Here is a 25,565-nt window from a genome sequence, read left to right on the forward strand (position 1 = left end):
ATAGGAAAGACGCTGTTTCAAGGGAATCAACCACACACAGATAGAGTAGTGTACCTGGCATTCTCCTAGGGCCTCTTCATGCTTGCATTGATGTGTTTACCTACACACATCCTTATATATATATACCTATCACAAACAATTAAAATATAGAAAAATAAAGATTGCTTTAGACAAAAACTATTATGGTTATTCACACTGGAAAATATAACTCTTTTAATAGGAAAATTCTGATATATATATATATATATATATATATATTATTCTTATTTGGGAAGTGTGATGAGGTAACTCTAAAAAATAGACATTTACTTTAGTCATGCTATTTTTGACTAAATCTGTGTTTTTTATTTGATTAGTTATATCATGCTGTTTTCCAGCAATGTGCTCTATTAAAATCATGTGGCTGATCTATCATGTTCTCGAGTAATATGGAGGCTTACACTCTGCATGAGACAATGAAGAGGAGTGGTGTCCCTTCCCAGTGGGTTCAGTGTGTGGGCACACTAACTGAGCAAAGGAGGCCCAGTGAGCTCATCACCGTTCCATTGGTGCTAAATTCAATTAAGACTGTCTTAGTTAGTTTCCCTACTACCATCTAGAGATACTTTATTAGCTTTTGAAGGTGGCAGAATCTGTTCTGTTTCTAGATATCATTGACAACAAGCGCAGACTTTTCTGTGTTTCCATTTGAGTTTGATCTCAAGAATGCAGTCCTTAAAGAAAACCATGTTCCTTGTTCCTGGATTCCTCTAGTTCTTTGAAAAATAGTCAATCTCATATGCAATTGATGACATTTTGGCTTGATTAATTTCTCTGTGGATAATTGTGAGAGGATATATTGATTTGAAACAAAATAATAAAGCCTTAGTTTTTATCACCAGGAAAGGGATTTTAAATTCTAAGGCCCCTTTATCAGTAGGAAGAGAGCCTGGTCTTGCCCAAAGTGGAGGATAGGTTGAACACCTCGGGGGCTGAGAATCATGGCATGCAGGCAGTTCCACGTGGGCTTCAAGCAAATCCAGTGTCTGGTAGCACAGAGGTGGGGAAGAGTGACTTAGAGGGTTATTAAAATGTTAACTGAATACCATATAAGAAGCACCTGGCCAATGACATATCCAGAGTAAATATAGATATTAGTTGAGCGAGTAAGCAAGTTTTAAGAGAATAAAAATGTCTAAGTTAAATAACCTACCAAATAATGCTCTTTCTTACATTTTTTCTATGCCAGCCAAGATCCTGTCCTATAAAAATTAGTGATTATGTCCACAAATAAAAGCTCATTTGACTGACTCAGACATTTTTACAAACTTTGTGCTTTTCAATGATTCAATTTTTTTTCAATACCCAAATCCAAAATTGAAAATTCTTAACCACCTAGATTAGGGCTTGAGGTCACTAAGACTCAATTTTACTATCTCCATCTACTGGCAGGGAGGAACTAGACCCAGCATCTGGACTGGCATAGAAAAGAGGAGAAAGAACATTAAAAGGTAAGCCTGCCATATGTTTGTATTTCCTCTGAACATGTACACTTTCTGTCACATACTCTATTGTATTTTTCTACATTGAACATGACTGTAATAAGCCACCACAGAATGAGAGTTTAGGTGTTTTAGTGCTCTTGATTGCTCCTGGAAATTAACAGATATAGACACATATGTTTTACTTCCATCACAACAATTTTTTATGTTTGAGTACTTCTGAGTTTTTATCTTATCATCCCAATGATTGAGCGCTGCCTTCTGGTCATTACATGAATGCATATAGTATATTCTCACTGCTCTGGACTCTCTGGTACGCTAAAGAGAATTTTCTCTGGAAATAATTTGAAGTATGAGGGTTTAGAGAGAATATAAACATGTTCTCTTCTGGGATTTACATTTTCACTCTGGTGTTTCTTAGAATCTTTTGCCAGTCTTATCAGTATTTTCATTTTTAAGCTTCCTAGTTAATTAACAGGTCAGTCTTATTTATATAATTATTCTCTCTCTTTCTCTCTCTCTCTCTCTCTGTGTGTGTGTGTGTGTGTGAGAGAGAGAGAGTGCATATGTGTGAGAGAGAGATAGAGAGAGGAAGGAGAGAGAGAGGAGAGAATGTGTGTGTGTGTGTGTGTGTGTGAGAGAGAGAGAGAGAGACAGAGAGAGAGAGAGAGACAGAGAGAGAGAGAGAGAAGAGAATGTGAGAAAGAGTGTATGTGTATATGAGAGAGAGAGTGAGAGTGAGAGAGAAACAGAGAGATTTGGTATTTTTGGTATCTTGCTACCCAATTTAAAAAGTTTTTTGGGGGGAATTGTACTGGTTTACTGTTAAAAAGATTACATCATTGTAACGAACCTACAGTATATAATATATACTACTAAAAATTTAACTGCAATAAAACAAAGAGCTGAGGGTTTGTGTCGTTTATAGGTGGTCTATATAAGGCCCACATATGTACTTAAAATGTTAAAAATAACTGTTCTTAGGCTTACGTCATACACAGATTTCTTTACAAAGCTTTATCTCAACTGGAAATATGACAGCCATTTGTCAAGATATTTGTTACTCCTACATTTGATGTTACTAAATTAAGTGTGATTCAGAGATTTTTTTTTCATATCCATTTTCTTCTCCTGTCTATCCTCACCCAGATTAGCTCACCACCTTTTCAATATCTCCTGGCAGTCTTCCATTTCTTTAAAAGAGATATAGATAAATTTACAGGAAATGAGTGGATTGTTTTTAACTTTAGAACTAGACTGCAATCACAAGTGTTTACATGAAAGTGCTCTGCTCAAACAGGTCTGCTCAAATCCTGGGAGGTCCAATCCTGAGAGCTCATGAATAAAGCTGCTCCATTTTTTGGTTGAGAAATTAGCCCAATATAAACAGCAACAATATCACAAAGAGAGATCTCACATCTTCCAGCAGAATCTGTGTCCAGCCTGGCAGAAATAGCAACAAAGTCTTCCTAAGATTAGAAGGTACAGATGTTCAATAGTGATCAAGGCATGATCAATAACTAGAATATCAGAGGAAATCCTCCCTTCACAGATGGATATTCTGGTGGATTCGCTAAAGTCAGACTCTTTGGGATGAAATTCTTCTAGACTCTAGTTTTCCCTTTGTCGTCATTTTTTCAACTCTTGTACTTTGATCTTTAATTCAATTTGAAAATTACTGTTGCAGATGTACCTGTTGCTGAAGGAACTGACAGTGGATTGAGCCAAAGTAGTTCTAGAATGAAGGAAAAATATTTACACATATTCACTCTTCTCTCATAGTTCCTATAGGTGGTAAAACCTTGTAAGCTATGACTGCATAGCTTGGTGTAATTGAGTACTTTATTGTTATTAAAATCTACATCTCTCAGGAAACCAAATTTCCCACTGAATTATATAATTATATTATTTACTTCTGGTCTTAGTTTCTCTCAAAATTGTCACCTTTCCTTATCAAGTTAAGGTGAACAAGAATTGCTGAGGTAGAATGTGGACAGAGACAGTGCTGTCCACAGCAGAAGGCTTACGGTATTCATGAGCACATTTATGTAAATTCTGCCATAAAGGGCAGTCATGTCTCAGTGTAATATTTATTTCGTTTTTCTGGAATCATTATGTATGATTACTAGAGGAATGAAAGCAATGTCTCTGATGTCCAGCTATCAAGCCTACTTGTAGAAAGATGAGTACCTTTTTTACTTATTGCCAAAACATAAAACCTGTATGGTGGACATGCTTGGATGTAAGTGATTAAATCTACTTGTCTTTGGTTGGTGTTCATAAGAAAGCCATATATTGCTGAATAAATAGCTTAATGGTAAGATGGACTGCAAGGCAGGCTGGGAATCCTTTTATAATGCACAGCTTAACGTAAGAGAATTTAAACATTTCTAACTGCAAAATCTAATTCATTGATTTTCACTGTGACTATGATTTGAATGATAATTAACTTATTGTTATTTTCACTGATAAATCGTAAAAAACATCCTCCCATCAAAAGACCACAAGGGAATAGGTAACTTCTTTTCATTTGGAATGCCTAGGAAATATCAAATGGATGTTTAAAATTAAATACAAGGCAGTTATAAAATTGATATGTATTGGTTTTCCAAGAATGTTTTTATTAAAATATTTTTCTAAAGTAAATCTATGCATTTATTTTGTCATAACAAAGTTATTAATGTAAATATATTTTTGAGGAGTAATTTTCAGAAATACTGCATTTTAAAAAATATTTGAACATTGTACATTGAATTCTAATTAAATAAAAGGATGGATTTGACAATTTTTAAGATGAGTGTGTATTATATATTTTGACTTCCTAGTATTATCTTCTACACTCTGGCTTTCTTATGGTGTCTAAAACGAAGTTCAACTTAAAAAAAAAGAAAACAGGCATAATATAGAGGTTTTTTGTTTTTTTTTTGTTTTTGTTTTTGTTTTTTGTTTTTTGGCTCAGAACTTGTTATTGGGCATATAACATATATACAGCTATGGTCATTGCCCACTTCTTGTGTGCAATTGCTTTAATATAATGGTGTGTGTGTGTGTGTGTGTGTGTGTGTGTGTGTGTGTGTGTGTGTACATGCTGTGCTTGTGCATGCTTGGCTCTCTGTGCCCTAACCTGTCAGGTAAGATTATGCACAGCTTGTCTTCTGTAGTAACTCATTTTATAGGTTTACCCCATTGAATCAAACTAGAGTTTATTTTATCATTATCTGAGAATTAAAACACTATGTTGTCAAAATTTTTCTATTTCACAAATCTCAATATGAGAATAATTCTCTAAGTATTATTTGCTTAGTCCTTTGTGATGTCAGTGGGGTATTTTCAAGAAGAAAAGAGACAATGTGACAATAATTGCATCAGTGTAGCCTTGAATCATTGGCATCACCGGACACACCCAACCAGATGGCCCACCCAAGTTTTAGTTCAGTTATAAAATGTTCAGTTCAATTGTCTTAAAAGTAGAGGTTATCTTTTCATATAAGTAGCTAGACAAGCCAGAGGCAGAGCCAGCTTATTTTATGTTATCAACTTGGATTTGGCACTGTTATTCTATATTATGATGAATCTACTCACTTTTGCACATTGGCTTTTTCCCTGGACTGGATTCCATCATGATAGCTGAAGAGTCACTAGCTTCAGGAGGTCACTGTTACTCTCAAATTGTCTCATTCTCAAATCCAAACTGATGTCATTGAGTTCATTCTGAATGACCTAATAATGAGATCTGGACAATGAAAGAATTCAATTATATTAATAATTTTCCATAATGATTCTGGGCAGGACCACAACAGCCCCCATCTCCTGCTTCTGCAATAGAAGGGGAAGGAAGGCTCTCTGAATTTAATTTTTCTGCACTGTGCATGGGCATTTCCCAGAGTTCTTCTTTACTCCATTTGCAAGAGTCAGCTAAGAGCCTACGGTATCCTTTCTTGTTTCTTTAGATTCAAGAGAATTTTTAACTTCTGTAAATGATGGTGTCATAACAGTAACAAAAGTTCTGCTTTATCTCATCAAACTCCTAAGCCATTGCCTAGAAGTGACAACTAAGGTTCCAACAACTTGCTTTTGTGAAATGGGAAGTTTTATACATATGACTAAATTTGCATTGTTTCAACCAGCAACCCCTTGAGAATGGCGTTGAGCAATTTGACTATTTGTTAACTTTTCCCTCAGTTGTTTTCCAATTAGAGTATTATGGATAGTGTTTCTCATTCACTTAAATGTAGATATGAAATTATTTTTCTTTTAAAAATATTCTAAATTTGTAATGGCATGTGATTATTTCTAGTTAACAAAAAGCAAGCATCATGTGGCTTTCCCAAAATACCAGAATTTTATCTTTGATTGATTCATATTATAGGGCTTAATGTATTAAGTTAAATAAAGTAAAATAAATACTATAAGACTATAGTGTGACATTCCTAGAGGATGTAACATTACTGAACATGTTTTAATTGTAAAATTAAGCAGTCACTGGGTATTCCGAGCTTCTGGGCTAATATCCACTTATCAGTCAGTATATACCATGTGTGTTGTTTTGTGATTAGGTTACCTCACTTAAGATGATAATTTCTAGTTCCATCCATTTGCCTATCCATCCATTTGCCTAAGAATTTCATGAACTCATTATTTTTAATAGCTGAGTAGTATTCCATTGTGTAAATGTACCACATTTTTCTGTATCCATTCCTCTATAGAGGGATATGTGGGTTCTTTGTTACTTCTGGCTATTATAAATAAGGTTGCTATGGAAATAGTGGAGCATGTGTCCTTATTACATGTTGGAGCATCTTCTGGGTATATGCCCAGGATAGCTGGGTCTTCTGGTAGTACTATGTCCAGTTTTCTGAGGAACTGCCAAACTGATTTCCAGAGTGGTTGTACTAGCTTGCAATCACACCAGCAATGGAGGAGTTTTCCTCTTTCTCCACATCCTCGCCAGCATCTGCTGTCACCTGAGTTTTTGATCTTAACTATTCTGACTTGTGTGAGGTGACTCTCATGGTTGTTTTGATTTGTGTTTCCCTGATGACTAAGGATGAGACCAAATGAAACTCAAGAAGAAAGAAGACCAAAGTCTGGGTACTTTGGTCCTTCTTAGAAGGGGGAACTAAATACCCATGGGAGGAGATACAGAAACAAAATATGGAGCAGATACTGAAGGAAAGACTATCCAGAGACTGCCCCAACTGGGGATTCATCCCATATATGGTGACCAAACCCAAGCACTTAGTGTGGATGCCAGCAAGTACTTGCTGAAAGGTGCCTGATATAGCTGTCTCCTGAGAGGCTCTGCCAGTGCCTGACAAATACAGAGGTGAATGCTCTAAGGCAACCATTGGATTGATCACAGGGTCCCCAATGGAGAAGCTAGAGATAGGACCCAAGGAGCTGAAGTTGTTTGCATCCCCATAGGATGAATAACAGTGTGAACCAACCAGTATCCCCAGAGCTCCCAGGGACTAAACCACCAACCAAAGAGTACACATGGAGGGACCCATGGCTCCAGCTGCATATGTAGCAGAGGATGGCATAGTCAGTCATCAATGGGAGAAGAGGCCATTGGTCCTGGGAAGGTTCTATGCCCTAGTGTAGGGGAATGCCAGAACAGGGAAGGGGGAGTAGGCTGTTTGGTGATCAGGGAGAGGGGGATGACATAGGGGGGGTTAGAGGGGAAACCAGGAAAGGGGATAACTTTTGAAATGTACATAAAGAAAATATCTAATTAAAAAAAAGGCAGTCACAATAAGAAAATGTCCAATCTCAATAATTAGTACTTTCTGATGGAGGTTCTCAGCTGGTACATGTATATATTATGTAGATGAACTTCAGCTAAGACATAAAGTACAAATTATGAAAATTAACTATGAGTTAATATAACATACAAGTCTGAACTTAACTGTGGTGAGTGAAGCTTTATAAAGTTAGGATTTGAGGGTGAACGCTTTAAAGGCTGAAATAATCTTTAGTACTCCATTCTGCCATCTTCTGAGATCCACTTTCTTTATATTATCACGGTGTTATAGCTAGTGACAACTATAAGGTCTGTACCTTATAACAAGGTAACATTTATAGATTTCCATAACTTATCTGACTCATGAAAGTAATAGTGTGGCAGAAAAGAAAAAAAGTCACCGGAGTGTCCATTATCCTTTGTTTACAGAGCTAAAGTGGTTGACAGTGTGAATCAGTGAGCACACAGTAGAAAGGTTACACGCATGGTCGGTTTGGGTTGCAGAATATTCCTTAGTCATACTGCCTCATGTAATACTAAGATAGTCGTACTATTTACCATGCTAAGAGGACTAGGCTCTGTTTAGTCTCTGATGTCTCAAAGTGGCTGAGTAGTTCTTTTGCTTATTTACTTCTTTTAGAGGGGACAAAAGTGAGTCAGCTAGAGCAAGTCCAAGAACCTTAATCGGGCATTTCTTAAATAATTTATTATTATTATTATTATTGGTGTGCTAAATATAGCAATCTCTTCTTTCACTTGGTGAGATGTCATTTGCTCTCCTGACTTGTAAACAGTGATAGACGGCACTAGCCTTGTTAATGATCTCTATCTTACTACACTATAGTGTTAAAAGACAAAGCAAAATGGTAGGTTTGGAAAAGGAATGGTAAAACAAAAGCTAGACACTAAGGTTCCTGTCTCAGGTATTAGCTTATGCATTTATCCTTATTCAGAATGTAAGACATCAAGAGTGCTTGTGGGACTTTTTTTATAAGGACAGTATTGATAGGAAGTGCTGATTTTGCCGTGAAGTACAAGGTTGCCTTTGAAGAAGCCAATAAGGAGAAGGTGGCATCATTCTGATTTTTTCTAGAAAAAACAAAAAACAAACAAACAAACAAACAAACAACAACAACAACAAAAACCCGAAAACCCTTTTTTTTCCTGGACTCAATGAGCATACGTATACAAACATCCATGTTTTATGTCATAGGTTTTCCAGTATTTTTAACAATAAACTTTTTTTTAACAATAAACTTTTTAATTTGCCATGTAAATAAACCATCTAGATGAAGATAAGGAAGGATAATAGGGAAAAAAGGAAACATGTAAACACATCACCAAAGACACAAGCAATGCAAAGTACAAATGAGACTAGTGGGTTACATGAGCTTGTCAAATAAGGATTGGTAAGAGATGCTCTGATTCATAAAGACATGTTTTTTTTGAGCATTTAAAAATAACATGTACATGGAATTAAGCATGCTGTACATTTCACAGGCCATCTGTGAAGTCTGCCAGCCTATGGGCCGTGACACACGGCTGATAACTGGCTTGATTCTTCCAGACAGACTCAGAGCATACTTGAGTTCATAGATGAAGCCAGATTCTATTTATCAAACTTCAATCATACAATTCTTTTTGAAAATATTGTGGTAAAGTATTCATTTATTAGACCTGGTAGGATGGCACACTCTTGTAATACCAGTACTTAGCAGTATCTGTGGGACAAACAGACAAGAATGACGGTTTCTTGTCTTGAGATACATATTATCAATAAATCACTCAAATGTTATCTTTATCACTAATACAGGTTGAAATGCTACAATTTTTGTTGATTTTATGATCTTCCTGATCTTTTATTCTCTGTCAAACATAGAAAATCTGCCTCTAAAAGGATCAGTATTATATAACTCATGGAGGATAAGAAGGGATTTCTTTAATTTTAATATTAAACTAGTCAAGTGGATGATGAAGAGCTGAGTTGCTTCTGCATATATGCACCCAGTAGTTTTATAGTGCTTACATTATTAATCTCTATTCTTTCCTTTTTCCTCCTGACATTGACTCATTTTAGTTTGGGGTTTTGTTTGTTTGCTTGTTTGGTTGGTTGGTTGATTTTTGTTATTTGAAATAAGGTGTCTCTTGAACTTGCTCTGTAGACCAGGTTGGCCTCAAAATTTGAGAACCATCTGCCTCTGTTTCCCGAGTGCTGGGATTACAGATGTATAACTTCAGATCATAATGCTGTTGCCATAAGAAGGTTTGGGCCAGATAATATGACATTAGATATAATTATGAATTCTAAAACCCAAAGGAACCATTGCTTTCATGTAGTTTTCCTTCTGCCTAAGACATACACGATTTGTTATTTCATACACATTACAAGATTTTGTGTTGGTAGCTGAGTCATTTGACAACAAGCATGTGTTTCCTTAGTAGTTTGGGTGCGGTGGTCCCTGGTTATAAGCAAATCAAATGTTTATTAAACTAGGCAGGTTCTCTTTATAGTACTTATTGCTTGTTTTATGCTTACATTCCCAGCAAAGTTATATTTTTGGAATGATGACTGTAAAAACCACAGAATTGTAGTGTACAATCTTCCTTTGGCAGAGGGTAATATAATGCTTGCTGGTATGAACACCCTCTCTTTTTCTTTTTCTCTTTCCTCTTCTTTTTCTGTAATAGGTCTGGTTGCTTAAGATTTACATGAAAACCTGCAAATTACATATGTTTGCTGGGACACCTCATTTTCCTCACTTTTTGATGTAAATTTTTGAAGCTGCAATTTTAACTTAAATGAAATTACAATTCTTATGACCACGAACAGAGGCCACATATTTTTTTTGTTGTCAAATGATGCTTAATGAAATCATAAATTGTAAAGGTGAAAAAATTTAAACAGAAAGTTTAGACATGAACTTTTGATTGGGTTTATGAAAATAGAGTTCTAATATTTCAGTATCAAGCAGTTTTGTTTAGAGCAGTAGTTCTCAACCTTAATAATGTTGTGACCCTTTCATACAGATCCTCATGTGATGGCCCCAACCATAAAATTATTGTTATTGGTTCTTCCTAAATGTAATTTGCTCTGGTTATGAATTGTAATGTAAATGTTTGTGTTTCCTAATGGCCTTAAACAACCCCTGTGAATGGATCATTTGATTGCCAAAGGGGTCACGACCTACATTTTGAGAGCCACTAATTTGTATATGACAAGATTGCTATATTTATCAACCATATATTGCATATAAGGTATTTTGAGATATAGTTCAGCATATATTAAATATTTTTATTTATCATTTTATTTGTCTACATTTCAAATGATATTCCCCTCTCTGATTACCATTCCACAGTCCCCCCATCCCATTACCCCTCTCCTTCTTCTCCTTTGCCTGTATGAGGGTACTCCACCCACTCACACACTACTGCCTCATCCCTCTAATATTCCCCTACAGTGGGGCATAAAGGCTCACTCCTCTTCTACTGATGTCAGATAAGACCAGCCTCTGCTACATATGTATCTGTCGCTATGGATCCATCTATGTATATATACACTTTGGTTGATGGTTTATTCCCTCCAGGCTCTGGGTGGTCCAGTTAATTAATATTGTTCTTCCTATGGGGTTGAAATTTCCTTCAGCTCATTCAGTCACTGCGTTAACTCTTCCATTGGAGTCGCTGGGCTTAGCCCGATGGTTGGCTGTGAGTATCTGCATCTGTATTGGTCAAGTGCTTGTAGAATATCTTAGGGAACAGCCATATCAGGCTCCTGTCAGCAAGCATGTCTTGGCATCAGCAATAATGTAGGAGTTTGGTGTCTGTAGATGGAATCGATTCCTAGGTACAGCAGTCTCTGAACGGCCTTTACTTTAGTCTCTGCTCCATTTTTTTTTTGTTCCTGCATTTTATTTGGACAGGAAAAATTATGAGTTCAAAATTTTAAGATGGGTGGGTGGCCTCATCCCTCATCTGGGGGCTGTGCATATAGCTTGAAAGATATATAAATAAATCATTTTACAGATAGAAAATTATTACAGCCAGGGAGCCTGGGGTATTATATTGTTGGTACATTTTTCTTTGGGCATTCAGATTTTGTAGTGATAAATTCAGTCCCAGAAAAGTGGTACAAGGATGGTCATGTTTTCTTGGCTTTAGATGAACAAGAGTTCTTCTGTAATAAAACCCAAGGCCATTGCTTTTCTCTCATTGCACCTCGGAACAATGGTTCTCAGCCTTCCTAATGCCACAGCCCTCATACAGTTCCTCATGTTCTCACCAGAACTCTGAACTATAGTATTATTTCCTTTACTACTTCCTAACTGTGATTTTGCTACTGTTATGAATCACAAAGTAAATGTCTCAGATGCGGAATATCTGATATGCAAGCCCGAAGAGATCATGACCCACAGATTGGGAACTACTGGTTTGGAGGGTTGTGTAATTCACAACCCTCATGGATTCATTTAGCAATTCCAGCCGCTGTGAAATTCTAAGCTTATATTGGATCCAGCTTGATAGAAACTTGAATACTAAGTTCTTAGTGACATCGCTTTGTTGGCTCAGTTTCTAAAGCACCAGGTATTATTGAAGCAGATAGAAAGCTTTGAATGCATGTTTTGAAGCCTGCAAGTTTGGAAGCTTCTATCTGTCCTAACAGTATGTCTGTGCCTGTGTCTTTGATTTAGGAGTGCAAGATCCCCGGCATGAGAGAGTTGTCACTATCTCTGGTAATGGGAGCATCCACAGCCCGAAGTTTCCTCATACATATCCAAGAAATACGGTGCTGGTGTGGAGATTAGTGGCAGTAGATGAAAACGTGCGGATCCAGCTGACGTTTGATGAGAGATTTGGGCTGGAAGATCCAGAAGACGATCTATGCAAGTGAGTGACACACGTGGCGTCTCAGCAGAGTGTAACACTGCTGTTTTCAAGTTGCTTCTGTGATATGCATTTAAATGGAAACTTTGGCTGACCTAAGTTTACAAACATGTTCATCTCTTATTCCACCGACTGTCTTCCTTTTACAAAGAAATTAGAAGACTCACACACACACATACTCAATGATTTCCGTCTGTCTGTCTCTACCTACACACTTCGGGAAAACAGTGTATCTGAGTATTTCTGCATAAAATGGGAAAGGGAGAATAAAAGTTATGTAAAGGATTGTAACTATACCAGATAATCTGAATTACCATTGACATTTCTCTTATATTTGAGCTCCCTGAAAGTCAAGTTAATGAAATAAAAAACAGTATTTAAAGAGCTGGGAAGATGGCTCAGTGCAAAAAGTTGCCATGGTACAGGAGGACCTGATTTTAGATCACAAGCAGCTGTGTAGCTGCTGTATAATCTCAAGCTGGGGTGGACTCGCAGGCCAGTCTATGTATCTGAAGCAGTGAGATCTACCCAAAAAGACACTGTCTCAAAATATTAAGGTGGAGAATTAACTGTGCAAGAGAATCCCTATCAAATATTGGCCTCCATAGACATGCACACAAATGTTCACTCACAAGTCACTTACACATGTATAATATACACACGCACACACACACACACACATGCACATACACACACATGCACATACACACACACATGCACACCCGCAAAAACTGTAACTACAGGTTTACATTATGTAAATGATACATTGATACCTAATTACATGTATGCAGATCTAAGAAACCCAAGTGTCATTAGGAGGAAGGCATACAGTCTGGAGAGCAGAATTTAACATTCAGCACAAGAGTGCAAGGTAGGCATGCACCATGGTTCCCTGCAGCATCTAAGATCCAGTTGGCTGCTATATTTCAGCCACAAAGATGATCTACTATAGTGTGGACCAATGTTACTCTTTCAATCCCATGTGAATATGCTTGTCAAGGTTCAATGGTCTTAAGAATTTTCACTTCAGTGCTACTTCTGCAACATTCAAATATTTGACTTGATGGTGTTTGTTGGATTCCTTGTGACTTCTTTGGTAAAATGCAAGTTAAAAAAGAATTTTCTTTTTGTCTTACATAACAGAAAAGTGTTTCAAGGCACAGGAAATACTTTAAGTTTAGCATCGGCATCCTTTCACCACATTTCTTTTCTCTGTGCCTGAGGTTTGCTTTGTGTTTTCCCTTCTGTGTATAATGTCAAACAGCAGAAATAGGATCTATCCTGAGATGGCTGGGGTTTATCACTGTACATGATACAGACATGTAGGTGAGAGAAATCAGCAAGAAGCCTGGAAGCTGATGCAAATTATGTACATAGGAACAGCTTAAAACTCATGTTTCTTGCTTCCTGTTTTGGATTTTTTGCTGTGAATAAGAATTCCAAATTTTATGAAACACATACAGGGTCTGCCGTTTACTCAAGTGAGTAGAAAATAACTAATTTATATTAGTAGAGGGAGGCCCCAGGGACCTCTCTTAAACTGATGGACATATTAGAGAAAAGGGCATAATATGTGTGTATGTTCTAATAAATATATACATATATATTATGATAAGACATATATATATATATATGATAAGAAGATATCTATCATCTTCCCTGTCACAGGCAAAGTGTGATATGATATGATTTTATCTAGCATAGAGCTCAATTTTATGAAGCCTTCCTATGGCTCGGATGTCCCTCCTTGATTGCATTGTCTTGGCCCTGTAAGCTCTGTATCCCTGAGCAACAGCCCACTGCCCACAGCCAATCTTTCCTGTTCGCTCTGCTTTAGTGAATCCTTGCGATAGTTGTCATTTTTCTACACCATTGAAAGCAGTCTTTTCATTCATGCCTAAGAATGGTCAGAAAGTGGACCTAACATATTACAGTCTCAATTTAACAAAGTAGAATTAAATGGTCTTTATAACTGACCCTTTTAAACATCTACTGCTGGTAAACAAAGCTCTCTTTTTCATATTATTCTTACTGAATTGTTTTTCTTTTCCTTCCTTCAAGTTTTGATAATATAACAAGTATGAAATAGTGCCACTTGTGCAACATTCAAGTACGTGTTCAGTTACTTGAAATTTTTTGTGATGAATTTCAATTCTGATGAAGTTGAGTTCTTTTCACATTGCCACTCTTGCTTCCTGCTTTTTGAAATGCCTACACATGCCTCTGGTCTAATTTTCCTTTGTCTGTTCAGCTATTCGAATCTCGTGTCTCCTATTTAAGCCTTGCTGGCATGTGTTCCTGTGATTGTGCAGGTTTTCACCAGAGCATGTAATAGCATGAAGTTCTCACTGACTAAAGAATCATTCTCACCAGGGACATGCAGAGCCAGGCTTGTGCTAAGGATCTCCTAGACTGGACTGTTTAATTCTTATGTTCAGCAATATCTGTCTTACCATATGAGTTTGTTTTAATTACATTTCTATAGTAGACACTTCTGTTAGGGATGTCTTGTCTTGTTGTCTACTTTGGGACCATTTTGGTTTCTTTAATTTTCAATGTATATATTTCCAATATAGTCTTTAAAAATTACATTACTACAGTATTTGTCAGGGTTTCTAGAGGAACAGAACTTATAGAATGAGTAGATAGATTGATGATAGCCAAATAGACAGATGATAGACAGATGTTAGATAGATAGATAGATAGATAGATAGATAGATAGATAGATAGATAGACAAACAGGTAGGCAGACAGATACATAATAGAGAGGGAGTTATCAAAATGACTTACAGGTTGTGATTGAACTGGTACATCAATGACAACAGAAAGTTCAAGAATAAAGTAGTTGTTTGGTCCATCACCCTATGTGTCTTAGCTGACATAGGCTCTATACCAGTAAAGGAACAGACTTGTCAGCAGGAGTGATGGGAATCATGCAAGGAAAACAAGTTTCCTTGCTACCTTTCAATGTGCTCCAGATTAAATGTGTATCTTCCCACTTCCAAAGATCCAGATTAAAAGTGGCTCTTCCCACTTTAAATGATTTAGCTAAAAAAAAAGAAAAGAAAAGAATCCCTCACCTGTGGACCCTGCTCCTTAGATTTTAGTTAATTCCAGATGTAGTCAGGTGGCAAGAAAGAAGAACCATCACTTGGGCATTGGGCCCAGCACCTCTCACAGGCTAGGCATTTCTCCATCACTGTGCTGTATCACAGAACTGTTTGGAGATAGAATGAGGGAAAGTTCCCAGACTGTCTTTGAGCACTGTAGCTCTAACAAGCATTGACCCTTAACCTTCCTGCCTCAGTCTCTGAGTGGTTGCAATCACAGCGTTATGGAATCAGCTTTGTTATCTTCTAATATATTCTTTGGAAATAGTTTGTGAATTTTCCTTTCAAACTATCAACATTTTTATATCTTATTTAGCTAAAATCGCTAGAAAATTTTGGCTAAAACTGATATTGTAATCATGGAGAATCTTGACTTTAAGAACACCATGCTTCTGTGTGTATTGGGATCCATTCATATCCATAAATTTTAAAATTTTTCTTCATAAAAGCCTTATGTACACATATATATGCACATATACATATGTGTGACATAAGTGTATAATTTAGATTTCTTTTTAGATTTCTTTTTATTTCATTTTCTTGAGGTTTTGAGTAGATATTTTTCTACTGCTATGTGACATAGGCTGTGTGTTATGTGACTCAGACTTCCCTTAAAATTATGGTACTCTGTCAACCTCAGCCTCCCAGCTAAGGTGATTAATCATGCAGTCACCTTTTACTTTGGCATTTTCTAGAGATTGCATTTCCATTGCAAAGTTAAACCTCCTAGTTATATGTTGTGGTTATATAGCAATGAAATCAATTTTTTGCATTAGTTTATTATCTGGCTAACTTGTTGTTTTCTTATTCTTTTAATAATTGTTCTGGGGGTTAATTTGAAATTATACAAAATTCCATATTTTTAAGGAAATTTTTTTCTTTTTCATTCTTCCATTCTGTCTGCTGGCCCTCAGGGCTTCAGTTCCCCACCCCCGCCCCCAAAGATCAAGTGTCTGTAAGTGTGTGGTTTTATTTCTGGGTCTTCACTTCTATTCCAGTGATCAACATGTCTGTCTCCATGCAAATACCATACAGTTTTTATCACTATTGTTCTGTAGTAAAGCTTGAGGTCAGGGATGGTGATTCCCCCAGCTCTTCTTTTATTGTTAGGGATTGTTTTTGCTATTCTGGTGTTTTGTTTGTTTGGTTTTTGCCTTTCCAGATGAATTTGAGAATTGCTATTTCCGTGTCTTTGAAGAATTATGTTGGGATTCTGATGGGGATTGCATTGAATCTGTAGATTGCCTGTGGTAGGATGGTCTTTTTTACTGTGTTAATTCTGCCAATCCATGAGCATGGGAGATCTCTTCATTTTCTGAGATCTTTTTCAATTTCTTTCTAGAGGGACTTGCAGTTATTTTCATACAGTTCTTTCACTTGTTTGGTTAGAGTTACCCCAAGATATTTTATATTATTTGTGGCTATTGTGAAGGGAGTTGTTTCTCTAATTTCTTTCTTAGCCTGTTTATCCTTTGTATAAAGGAAGACTATTGATATATTTGAGTTAATTTATATCTGGCCACTTTGCTGAAGTTTTTTATCAGTTGGAGAAGTTCTCTTGTAGAAGTTTTGGGGTCACTTTTGTATACTATTATATTATCGGTAAATAGTGATACCTTTATATTTTTCTTTGCCATTTTGTATCCCATTGATCTCCTTTTGTTGTCTTATTTTTCTAGCTAACACTTAGAGTACTATATTGAATAGATATGAGGAGAGTGGGCATCCTTGTGTTGTACCTGATTTTTGTGGAACCATTTTAGGTATCTCTCCATTTAATTTGATACTGTCTGTTGGTTTGCAGTAAATTGCTTTTATTATGTTTAGGTATGGGCCTTGGATTTCTAACCTCTCCAATACTTAACATGAATGGGTGTTATATATTGTCAAATGCTTTTTCTGCATCTTCAGAGATGATCATGTGATTTTTTTCTTTGAATTTGTTCATATAGTGGATTATGTTGATGAATTTTTGTATATTGAACAACCTTGAATCCCTTGGATGAAGCCTACTTGATCATGGTGAATGATGACTTTGATGTGTTCTTGATTCTGTTTTCAAGTATTTTATTGAGTATTTTTGCATGGATATTCATAAGCAAGATTGGTCTGAAGTTCTCTGTTTTGGTTGTGTCCTTGTGTGGTTTAGGTATCAGAGTGTGGCTTCATAGAATGAATTAGGTAGTGTTCCTTCTTTTTCTATTTTATGGATTAGTTTGAGAAATATTGGTATCAGGTCTTCTTTGAAGGTCTGGTAGAATTCTGCACTAAATTCATCTGGCCGTGGGCTTTTTTTGGCTAGGAGTATTTTAATGCCTTCTTCTATTTCCTTGTGGGATATGGGCCTATTTAGATAGTTTACCTGCTTGTGATTTAACTTGTTAAATGTATCCGTCTACTTTTTTCATTTCCTAGATTCTTGTATATACTACTAAACATATCGTCTTCATTATTTTAAAGAGCTTGCTTTTAAAATGGTGTAAAGTTTGAAATATATTCAAGTTTGAAGAATGTTACAAATATAATATAGAGAAATGATCCTATCCTTGTGGCCTAGGTTTTTCAATGTTAAGGTCTCACAAAACCCACAGATAACTTGCATAAGTAGAAAATTTATATCTGCATGATGTTGAAGAGAAAGTACAGAAGTAATTAGGTGTCTGATTTTTCACCTTCCAGGGTGTGGGCTCTACATTTAACTGTTCTGTCTCCCAGCCTCCTCCAACTCTAACTGTTCTTATGTCCTTGCATTTCTTAGCCTGGGTTTTCTGAAGAAAGCTGTCCATGCTCTTTGTCGAGGTTTGCTCAGTTCTGTCATTATTACAATGGGGTTTTGTGTCTTGAGAAGAATTATAAAGTTTATATGTGCTTGCCATACCAAGAGTGTGGTGCTATACAAGTCACCTATTATTTGAGTTATCAGAGGTTACACTTTATCACATAAGTTTTCAACTTGGATTCTTCTCTAGTAAAATAATATATTTCCTTTTCATGTCCTATTGTTTGGAGTTATGTAACCAAGTCATATCTGTTCTTAAGACATGAGTAAGTTTTGCTTCCTGGAGGTAATGTGTGTGTGTGTGTGTGTGTGTGTGTGTGTGTTTGTGTGTATGTATACATGCGCCTGTGCACCCATACATTTATATACTATGTGTATGTATGCAAGCATATCTATTTGATTGTATAAGATTTGAAATCTTTAGTAAAGTTTTTCCTTCTGTTAAAATGATATTAGTTAGGCTCAGAAATATGACATTTTCTACTTTTATTGATGTTTTGTTTTTACTTCAAGGTACACAATTTCTAATATAAAGGATGCCTCTTAAGTTATTATTTACCTTCATTCTTTTTGTCTTTTTATGTGTATGCATGTAGGAATTTGTGTCTATGTGCACAGAATTACCATAAAATTTATTCTAGGTCACTAGTGTTTTATAAATATTTAATTCTATTCTATTTTTATGTTCCTTCATTTATCTCCCTTGCATTGTTTATGCTGTCTTTTTATTCTATTGTTTTCTTTTTAATTAAAAAAGTATGCACCAATATATTTTTAATTACTATCTCTAAAATACCTTTTAATTAAACAATATATAAAGGCAAATGTCTTAGTCAGGGTTTCTTTTTCTTTTTTTTTTTAATATATTTTATTACGTATTTTCTTCAATTACATTTCCATTGCTATCCCAAAAGTCCCCCATACCCTCCCAGGGTTTCTATTCCTGTACAAACATCATGACCAAGAAGCAAGTTGGGAAGGAAAGGGCTAGTTTATCTTACACTTCCACATTGCTGTTCATCACCAAAGGAAGTCAGGACAAGAACTCACACAGGGCAGAAACCAGGAGCTGATCCAGAGGCCATGGAGGGATGTTAATTACTGGCTTGCTTCCCCTGGCTTGCTCAGCTTGCTTTCTTTTAGAAACCAGGACCACCAGCCCAGGGATGGCACCACTCACAATGGGCTGGTACCTACCCCTCTTGATCACAAATTGAGAAAATGTCTTACAGCTGGATATCATGGAGGCATTTCCTCACCTGAAGCTCCTTTCTCTGTGATAACTCCATCTGTGTCAAGTTGACACACAAAACCAGCCAGTACAGTAAGCTATATTTTCCTTCCTTCTACAATTTGAAGCATTCTGGAATAACAGTGTCCTTTATATGAGAATTGTTTCTAACATTCCTTGAGACTGAATAAGGCAGCAGGAAGATCCATGACTGTCTACAGTTTACTGGGAACTTGTTGGTTCCTGACCACAGAATAGCAGGTGAACCTCTATGACTTGGAGTAGAAAGTAGGTCAAATATAGTGGTTACGACAAAAAAAGCCTTAGTTGGAATATTCCTGGGTTATCTGAAGCTCACATCAAAGGCTACAGGTAAATTCTTGGGAGTCCATGGTACTAGAGTCCTGTTGCAATGATGCATCCTGTGGTCTAAAGGCTTGTTTAATTATGTTGCCAGAAAAACCAGCAAAGGTTACACAGCACTAGGCAGTCATAGCTCCTATGATTCTAGATGACTGGTCATGTTTAAGTGAGTGCCTATGGTGATGGTTTTTTCCTACTTGCTCTCATGTGTCACGTAACTAAACTGCTTCTGACGAAGTACAGCTGAGTTGTTTAATGTGGTGATTGAGAGGACCATCTGACAGCTTTGCTAGAGTTTAGGAGGAAGTTGTACAAAACCAGATTGTATGCACTTGAATTAGGTTTCAAATGGTTCTTTCATTGTGGGGATATGGATGTGGGAACTGGATTTGTCTTGTGTTCAGTTGCTGTGGTAACATACCCTGCCAGAACAGCTTTATGAAGAAAGGGTTTATTTGGCTTACAACTTCAGGTTACAGCCCATCATTTTCAGTAAGCCAAGATAGGGACTTAAAACATGTCATTTCCCCAGTGAAAAGCAGAGAGAGAAATAAACACCCTTCTATTAGTGTTCTGTTCATTGGCTATACTTACACACTCCAGGATTCTCTGCTTTGTTAATGGTTGTAAACATAGCAGGCTAGGTTTTCACATATCAATTAAAATTTACTAATCAAGACCTGTCTCTAACAGACGTGAACTCAGTCTCAGTCTTTCCAGACAGTCCCTCACTAATACTCTCTTCTTTGTAGACCATGTCAAGTTGACAATTAAAAGTCACTATTGCAGTTACATAAGAACCATGTAGCAGCATTGAATTGGTGACATAATGGACTGGCTCTGATTTTTTTTTGTAAATGTCAACTGGTGCAGCTTTACAGGGAAACATTAGGCCAGTTCCTGGGATCAACAGTAACATTGCCTGGGTACAAGGAGAGTCTCTGGGTGCCATGGAAGGCAGCACTGTGGTTCTGGCATGAGGATGTACACAGTGAGCAGGACTGGAGTAGTGGCTTCACTCAGTACAACATGTAGCCAGTGGGATTGGAATGGGGACGGATACACACACACAAACACACACACACACACACACACACACACACATTTCACTAATTACAATCTCAAAAGCTGTCCCCTTCTGATGCCCCCCCCAGAATCCCTTCCCAATCCCCTCCCCTTCTCCTCTGAGAGAATGAAGAGTGGGACTTCCCTCCCCCATGCCAAGTATTCCCCCACCCTGGCAAATTAAGTCTCTGCAAGGTTAGGGGCATCCTCTCCCACTGAGGTATGATGAAGCAGCCCTGTTAAGAAACCAATACCACAGTTAGGCAACAGCCTTAGGGACAGCTCCTCCCTCACTGGCACCAGTTGTTGGTAGACCTGCATGGAGACTGAGTTGCTGGTCTGCTAAGTATTTTCTGAGAGCCCTGGCCCAGCCTGTGTGTGCTGTTTGGTTGGCCTCAGTCTCTGAGAGGTCCCTGGGCTACAGGATAATTGACTCTGTTGGTCTTCCTGTGGAGTTCCTCCCCCCGCAATGCTTTCAATCCTTTCAACTCTTCCATAAGAGTTCCCAACCTTCCTCCAATGTTTGGCTATGGGTATCTGCATCTGTTTCAGACAGCTGCCTCATAGAGCCTCTCAGAGGACAGTTATGCTAGGCTTCTGTCTGCAGGTATAACAAAGTATCATTAATAGTGTCAGGGACTGGTGCTTGCCCATGACATGGGTCTCAATTTGGGACCAGTTATTGGTTGTCCATCCCTCCAGTTTCTGTTCTATCTTTGTCCCTTCATTTCTTTTAGGCAGGACAAATTTTGGCTGAAAATTATTTTGTGGGTAGTTTAGTGTCCTTATCTTTCCATTGAGGGTCCAGCATGGGCACAAGAGGTGGGCACTTCAGGTTCCATAGCCCCACTGTTAGGCATCTCAGCTAAGGTCACCCTCAATGACTCCTGGTAGAGGACACATATTATATGTACATATATATGAATCTACCTGCCTTCCTGTAAACAGGAGATACTTTTTCAGTTTCTCTCTTTTCAACTCTTTCTGTCATTTTGCTTGTCTGTCTGTCTGTCTATCTATCCACCTATCAATTCATCCATCCTGTTCCTTAGCTCTACACACTCATATTTAATGTATCATTTACGGACCCTGCTCCTCCATTGTCTTTGATATTACAGAGATGTAGTCTGTAGTTACCTGGGGAAGATTGTAATAGAATGTTCTTTGGGGTTTGTTTGTTTGTTTGTTTTAACATTTCTTTATTCCTTTTCTGTTGTAAATAATCCCATTACCAATTTCAGAAATTGCCCATAAATTTCTGAAAGCAAGATGGTAACAGACAACATTTGAAAAAGGATTTGTTAAGCACAAATCTGACTGAAATTACTGCACATCGCTTTTAAAAGTAGGAATACTTGAACTAACCCATGAAAACCTCTTGTGAAGAGTAGATAATGGAGTTTGGAAATAGTAAATTTGCTAAGTTAAGCAGATTTTTTTTAAATTTAGAATTTAATATGATCAAAAATGTATAGTCTTTCTCCAAATTAAACCATTTCCTTTAGACTTTTGTTTGTCTTCCTCCTGTTTATAGTACAGTTAATGTGGCCTTATTATTTACTCATTCGTTTATTCCCAGATTCAACAACTATTTATTGAGCACTGTGTTGGGTAATATAATGACAGCAGTAAGAAGAAGATGACTATGCCCTCACATAGTCCACAATCTGGGAAGAGACTATGAAACAGACATGATAAAATGCTACCCTCCCCAGCACATAGACAGAACAGTTGTTGCTTTAATGGGTTGAGTTTATACTGCTTTTGTGTCCATTTTCTAAATAATGCCATAATTGGATATTTGTGCTAAAAACTAAATAAATATCATTTATACATAAAGTGGTTAGAATAAACTTGCCATGCAGAACTCAAATCTCAAATATCCATTTTCCGTGTATCACCCTGACTTCTTCATTTGAGAGTTCCATAGATTTTTCATATCAGCTCCAAAACCATTGCAAGTTGTGCAGTATAAAAATTTTAAGACAATATAACCTTACGCAAACAATAAAAGCTTGACTTCTTTGGTGACCATACAACTTTAACAAAGAAAAGTTGTTTATGTGGCTGATAATGATCACAGAGACATTGAAGTGCACCGTAAGGACTTCCCAAGTGAAATGTTGGTTTGAGACTCCTTAAAAGGACTGAGGGGATGAATGCTATAACTATTAATAGTTTATATTTGGTTTAAAAATTTATTTTGATGCTGCAGAAAGCCAAAGCTATCTCATGTAACCTTTTAGATATTCTATGCACAGTTTCTCTTTGATCTGAGCCCAAGATTAAGAATCTGCGTATTGTAACTCATTACTTACAGTTTTTATGTTACTGCACACAAAGGACAGATTAATCAGGCAAAGCAGTACCTCTGGAGGTACACTGTGGGCACCCTGCTAGAAGACAAAGTGATTGTTGTACTGGACCCTACATGCATTGAGAACTCTGTGACTGGCTTGTTTTCACAGGGGCTGCCAGAATGGCCTGAAGTATCCCTGACCTCTCTGGATTTTGTCATAGGAGACATCCTGTGCTGGGGCATGCAGTTGTTTGTTATTATCTCTACTCACTGTAACACAATGCCATAGAAAGGTGGCTTATAAATGACAGACTTTTATTCCTCATTCTGGATACAAAGTACAAAATTAAGGTGCCACTAGATCTTGGGGATGATGGCAACCTGGACACAGGTATAATCTTCTTCCTCTCTCCCCACATGACACAAAGAATGAGGGGCTTATTTTAATTTTATTGAGACAACAATGGCCTCATTACCCCATCACCTCCTGTCTTTGTCAGGGTTTCCTGCACAAACATCATGACCAAGAAGCAAGTTGGGGAGGAAAGGGATTATTCAGCTTACATTTCCATACTGCTATTAATCACCAACAGGACTAGAACTCAAGCAGGTCAGGAAGCAGGAGCTGATGCAGAGGTCATGGAGGGATGTTCCTTACTGGCTTGCTTCCCCTGGCTTGCTCAGCCTGCTCTCTTATAGAACCCAAGACTACCAGCCCAGGGATGGTCCCACCCACAAGGGGCCTCTCCCCCTTAATCACTAATTGAGAAAATGCCTTACAGGTGGATCTCATGGAGGCATTTCCTCAACTGAAGCTCCTTTCTCTGTGATAACTCCAGCTGTGTCAAGTTGACACACAAAACCATCCAGTACACCTCCCAAGGCACTTTGCCTTCTTACCATCACGGTCTTAGGAGTTATAAATGAACACAGGAATGTTGATAAGATACAAGCATTCCAATCACACAAGTTCCTGAAACAAATCACTGCAGCAGTGAGGCAGAAGAGAAGGCAAGAGTACCGCCTGGATAATGCTGTGTTATCAGTCAAAAAAAAAAAAAAAAAGAAAAAAAAGAAAAAAAGAAAAGAAAAAGACTTACATTGTCCTACACTGACCTGTAGGAGACCAGGTTCTCTGAGAACAACCAAGGAATACAATACGAATAAGGCCTGCTCCATAACACTTAAAATAAAATGATGTTTGCATGATGGAGAAGTAAAAGCTCAGTTTGCCAATTTGGGAAATGCAGTCACTATATGAGAATAAGGAGTTTTGCAGGAATTGGGGGTTGTCTTGGAGATAACTGATAAAGAGTCTGTAGTGCTAGCTGAGGTCTAGCTAAGGTGAAAAGCCTTGGATCCTGAGCTGCCTCTGAGTATCTTTGCTCATGTTGTCTGAAGACAAGTCTATTGTTGATGGAGGGATGTGTGCTGGTCTATAGGAAGTGATTTCTTTTTATTTATTTATTTATTAGTAGAGAATTTCTTTATATACATCTCAAATGCTATCCTGAAAGTTCCCTATACCCTCCCTCCGCCCTGCTCCCCAACCCACCCACTCCCACTTCTTGGCCCTGGCGTTCCCCTGTACATATAAAGTTTGCAATACCAAGGGGCCTCTCTTCCCAGTGATGGCCGACTAGGCCATCTTCTGCTACATATGCAGCTAGAGACACAAGCTCTGGGGGTACTTGTTGGTTCATATTGTAGTTCCACCTATAGGGTTGCAGACCCCTTCAGCAGGAAGTGATTTCTAACAGATCTGAGGATGAATGCATCAGAAGACAGAGTGCAGGGGTCAGAGTTCTCACAGGATTTTCAGTCTTGATTTTCAAAGCACAAAACTTACAGGTTGTAATTCTCCATAATTGCACTTTGCCAGATTCTTTCTCAATTGATCCAGAATCCAAACATTTTTCTCCCTTACTGGCATTTCTTCCTTTGGTGCACTGGGAACTGGGTTACCCAATGTACTTGAGTGCAGTGAAAATCTACAGAGACCCAGTGTTTTCCGTTTAACTTCTAAGTTATCTTTTGCTTCAAGACAAAATAGCCACTTGCACATTGTCAACAATTGCAGCATCTTCATTAGATACAATTCACAGAGAATGTGTTGTTCTATGATCCCAGGTCAAGGTGTTCCTTCTCTGCCTCCTACATTATGAAATCAGAAAGAAAACACCAGGACAGCCTGGAGCTTTTATTGCTTAGTGTCTAGGAATCATCTGACACGCTGCGGGAGCTGCACAGTAACCGTGTACATTTCCCTAGTTAGTCGGTGATATGACTGGAAAGACAATGTGATCTATCCAAGGAGTGCTACTGGAACTTCAAACAGACAGAGAAATTTCTAATCAATACAAATAGTTTGGATCATGCCTTGGGAAGGTTTAGTGATGGTTTTTAATCCAGATGCCAAAATGACAGGATCTGGAGTCTGCTGCCCTCTTCTGCTTCTGTCTACCTCTCTCTAGATGGCTTTTCTTTCTTTCTGAATCCCCTATTCTTTTCAGATGTCAATTAATCCAAGGGGAAAGAATCTTCTCTTGTAATTGCTCTGGGAGGGATTTTGCTGTGATAGGGTGGGTGTGAGCTGAGTACTACAGCCCAATA

At 37.6% G+C, this 25,565-nt stretch overlaps 1 protein-coding gene across 1 annotated transcript in view; it reads left to right on the plus strand.

Annotated features, from left to right (window-relative positions):
- The window catches only part of Pdgfc (platelet derived growth factor C), a 170,114-nt gene that overhangs the window by 83,961 nt on the left and 60,588 nt on the right, over positions 1-25,565 (plus strand). Inside the window, exon 2 of the mRNA XM_021157831.2 lies at positions 11,913-12,108. Within this exon, the coding sequence (XP_021013490.1) occupies positions 11,913-12,108 (196 nt within the window). The remainder of the gene's footprint in view (positions 1-11,912; positions 12,109-25,565) is intronic.

The sequence above is a fragment of the Mus caroli genome, chromosome 3, assembly GCF_900094665.2.
Source record: "Mus caroli chromosome 3, CAROLI_EIJ_v1.1, whole genome shotgun sequence".
Lineage (NCBI taxonomy): Eukaryota > Metazoa > Chordata > Mammalia > Rodentia > Muridae > Mus > Mus caroli.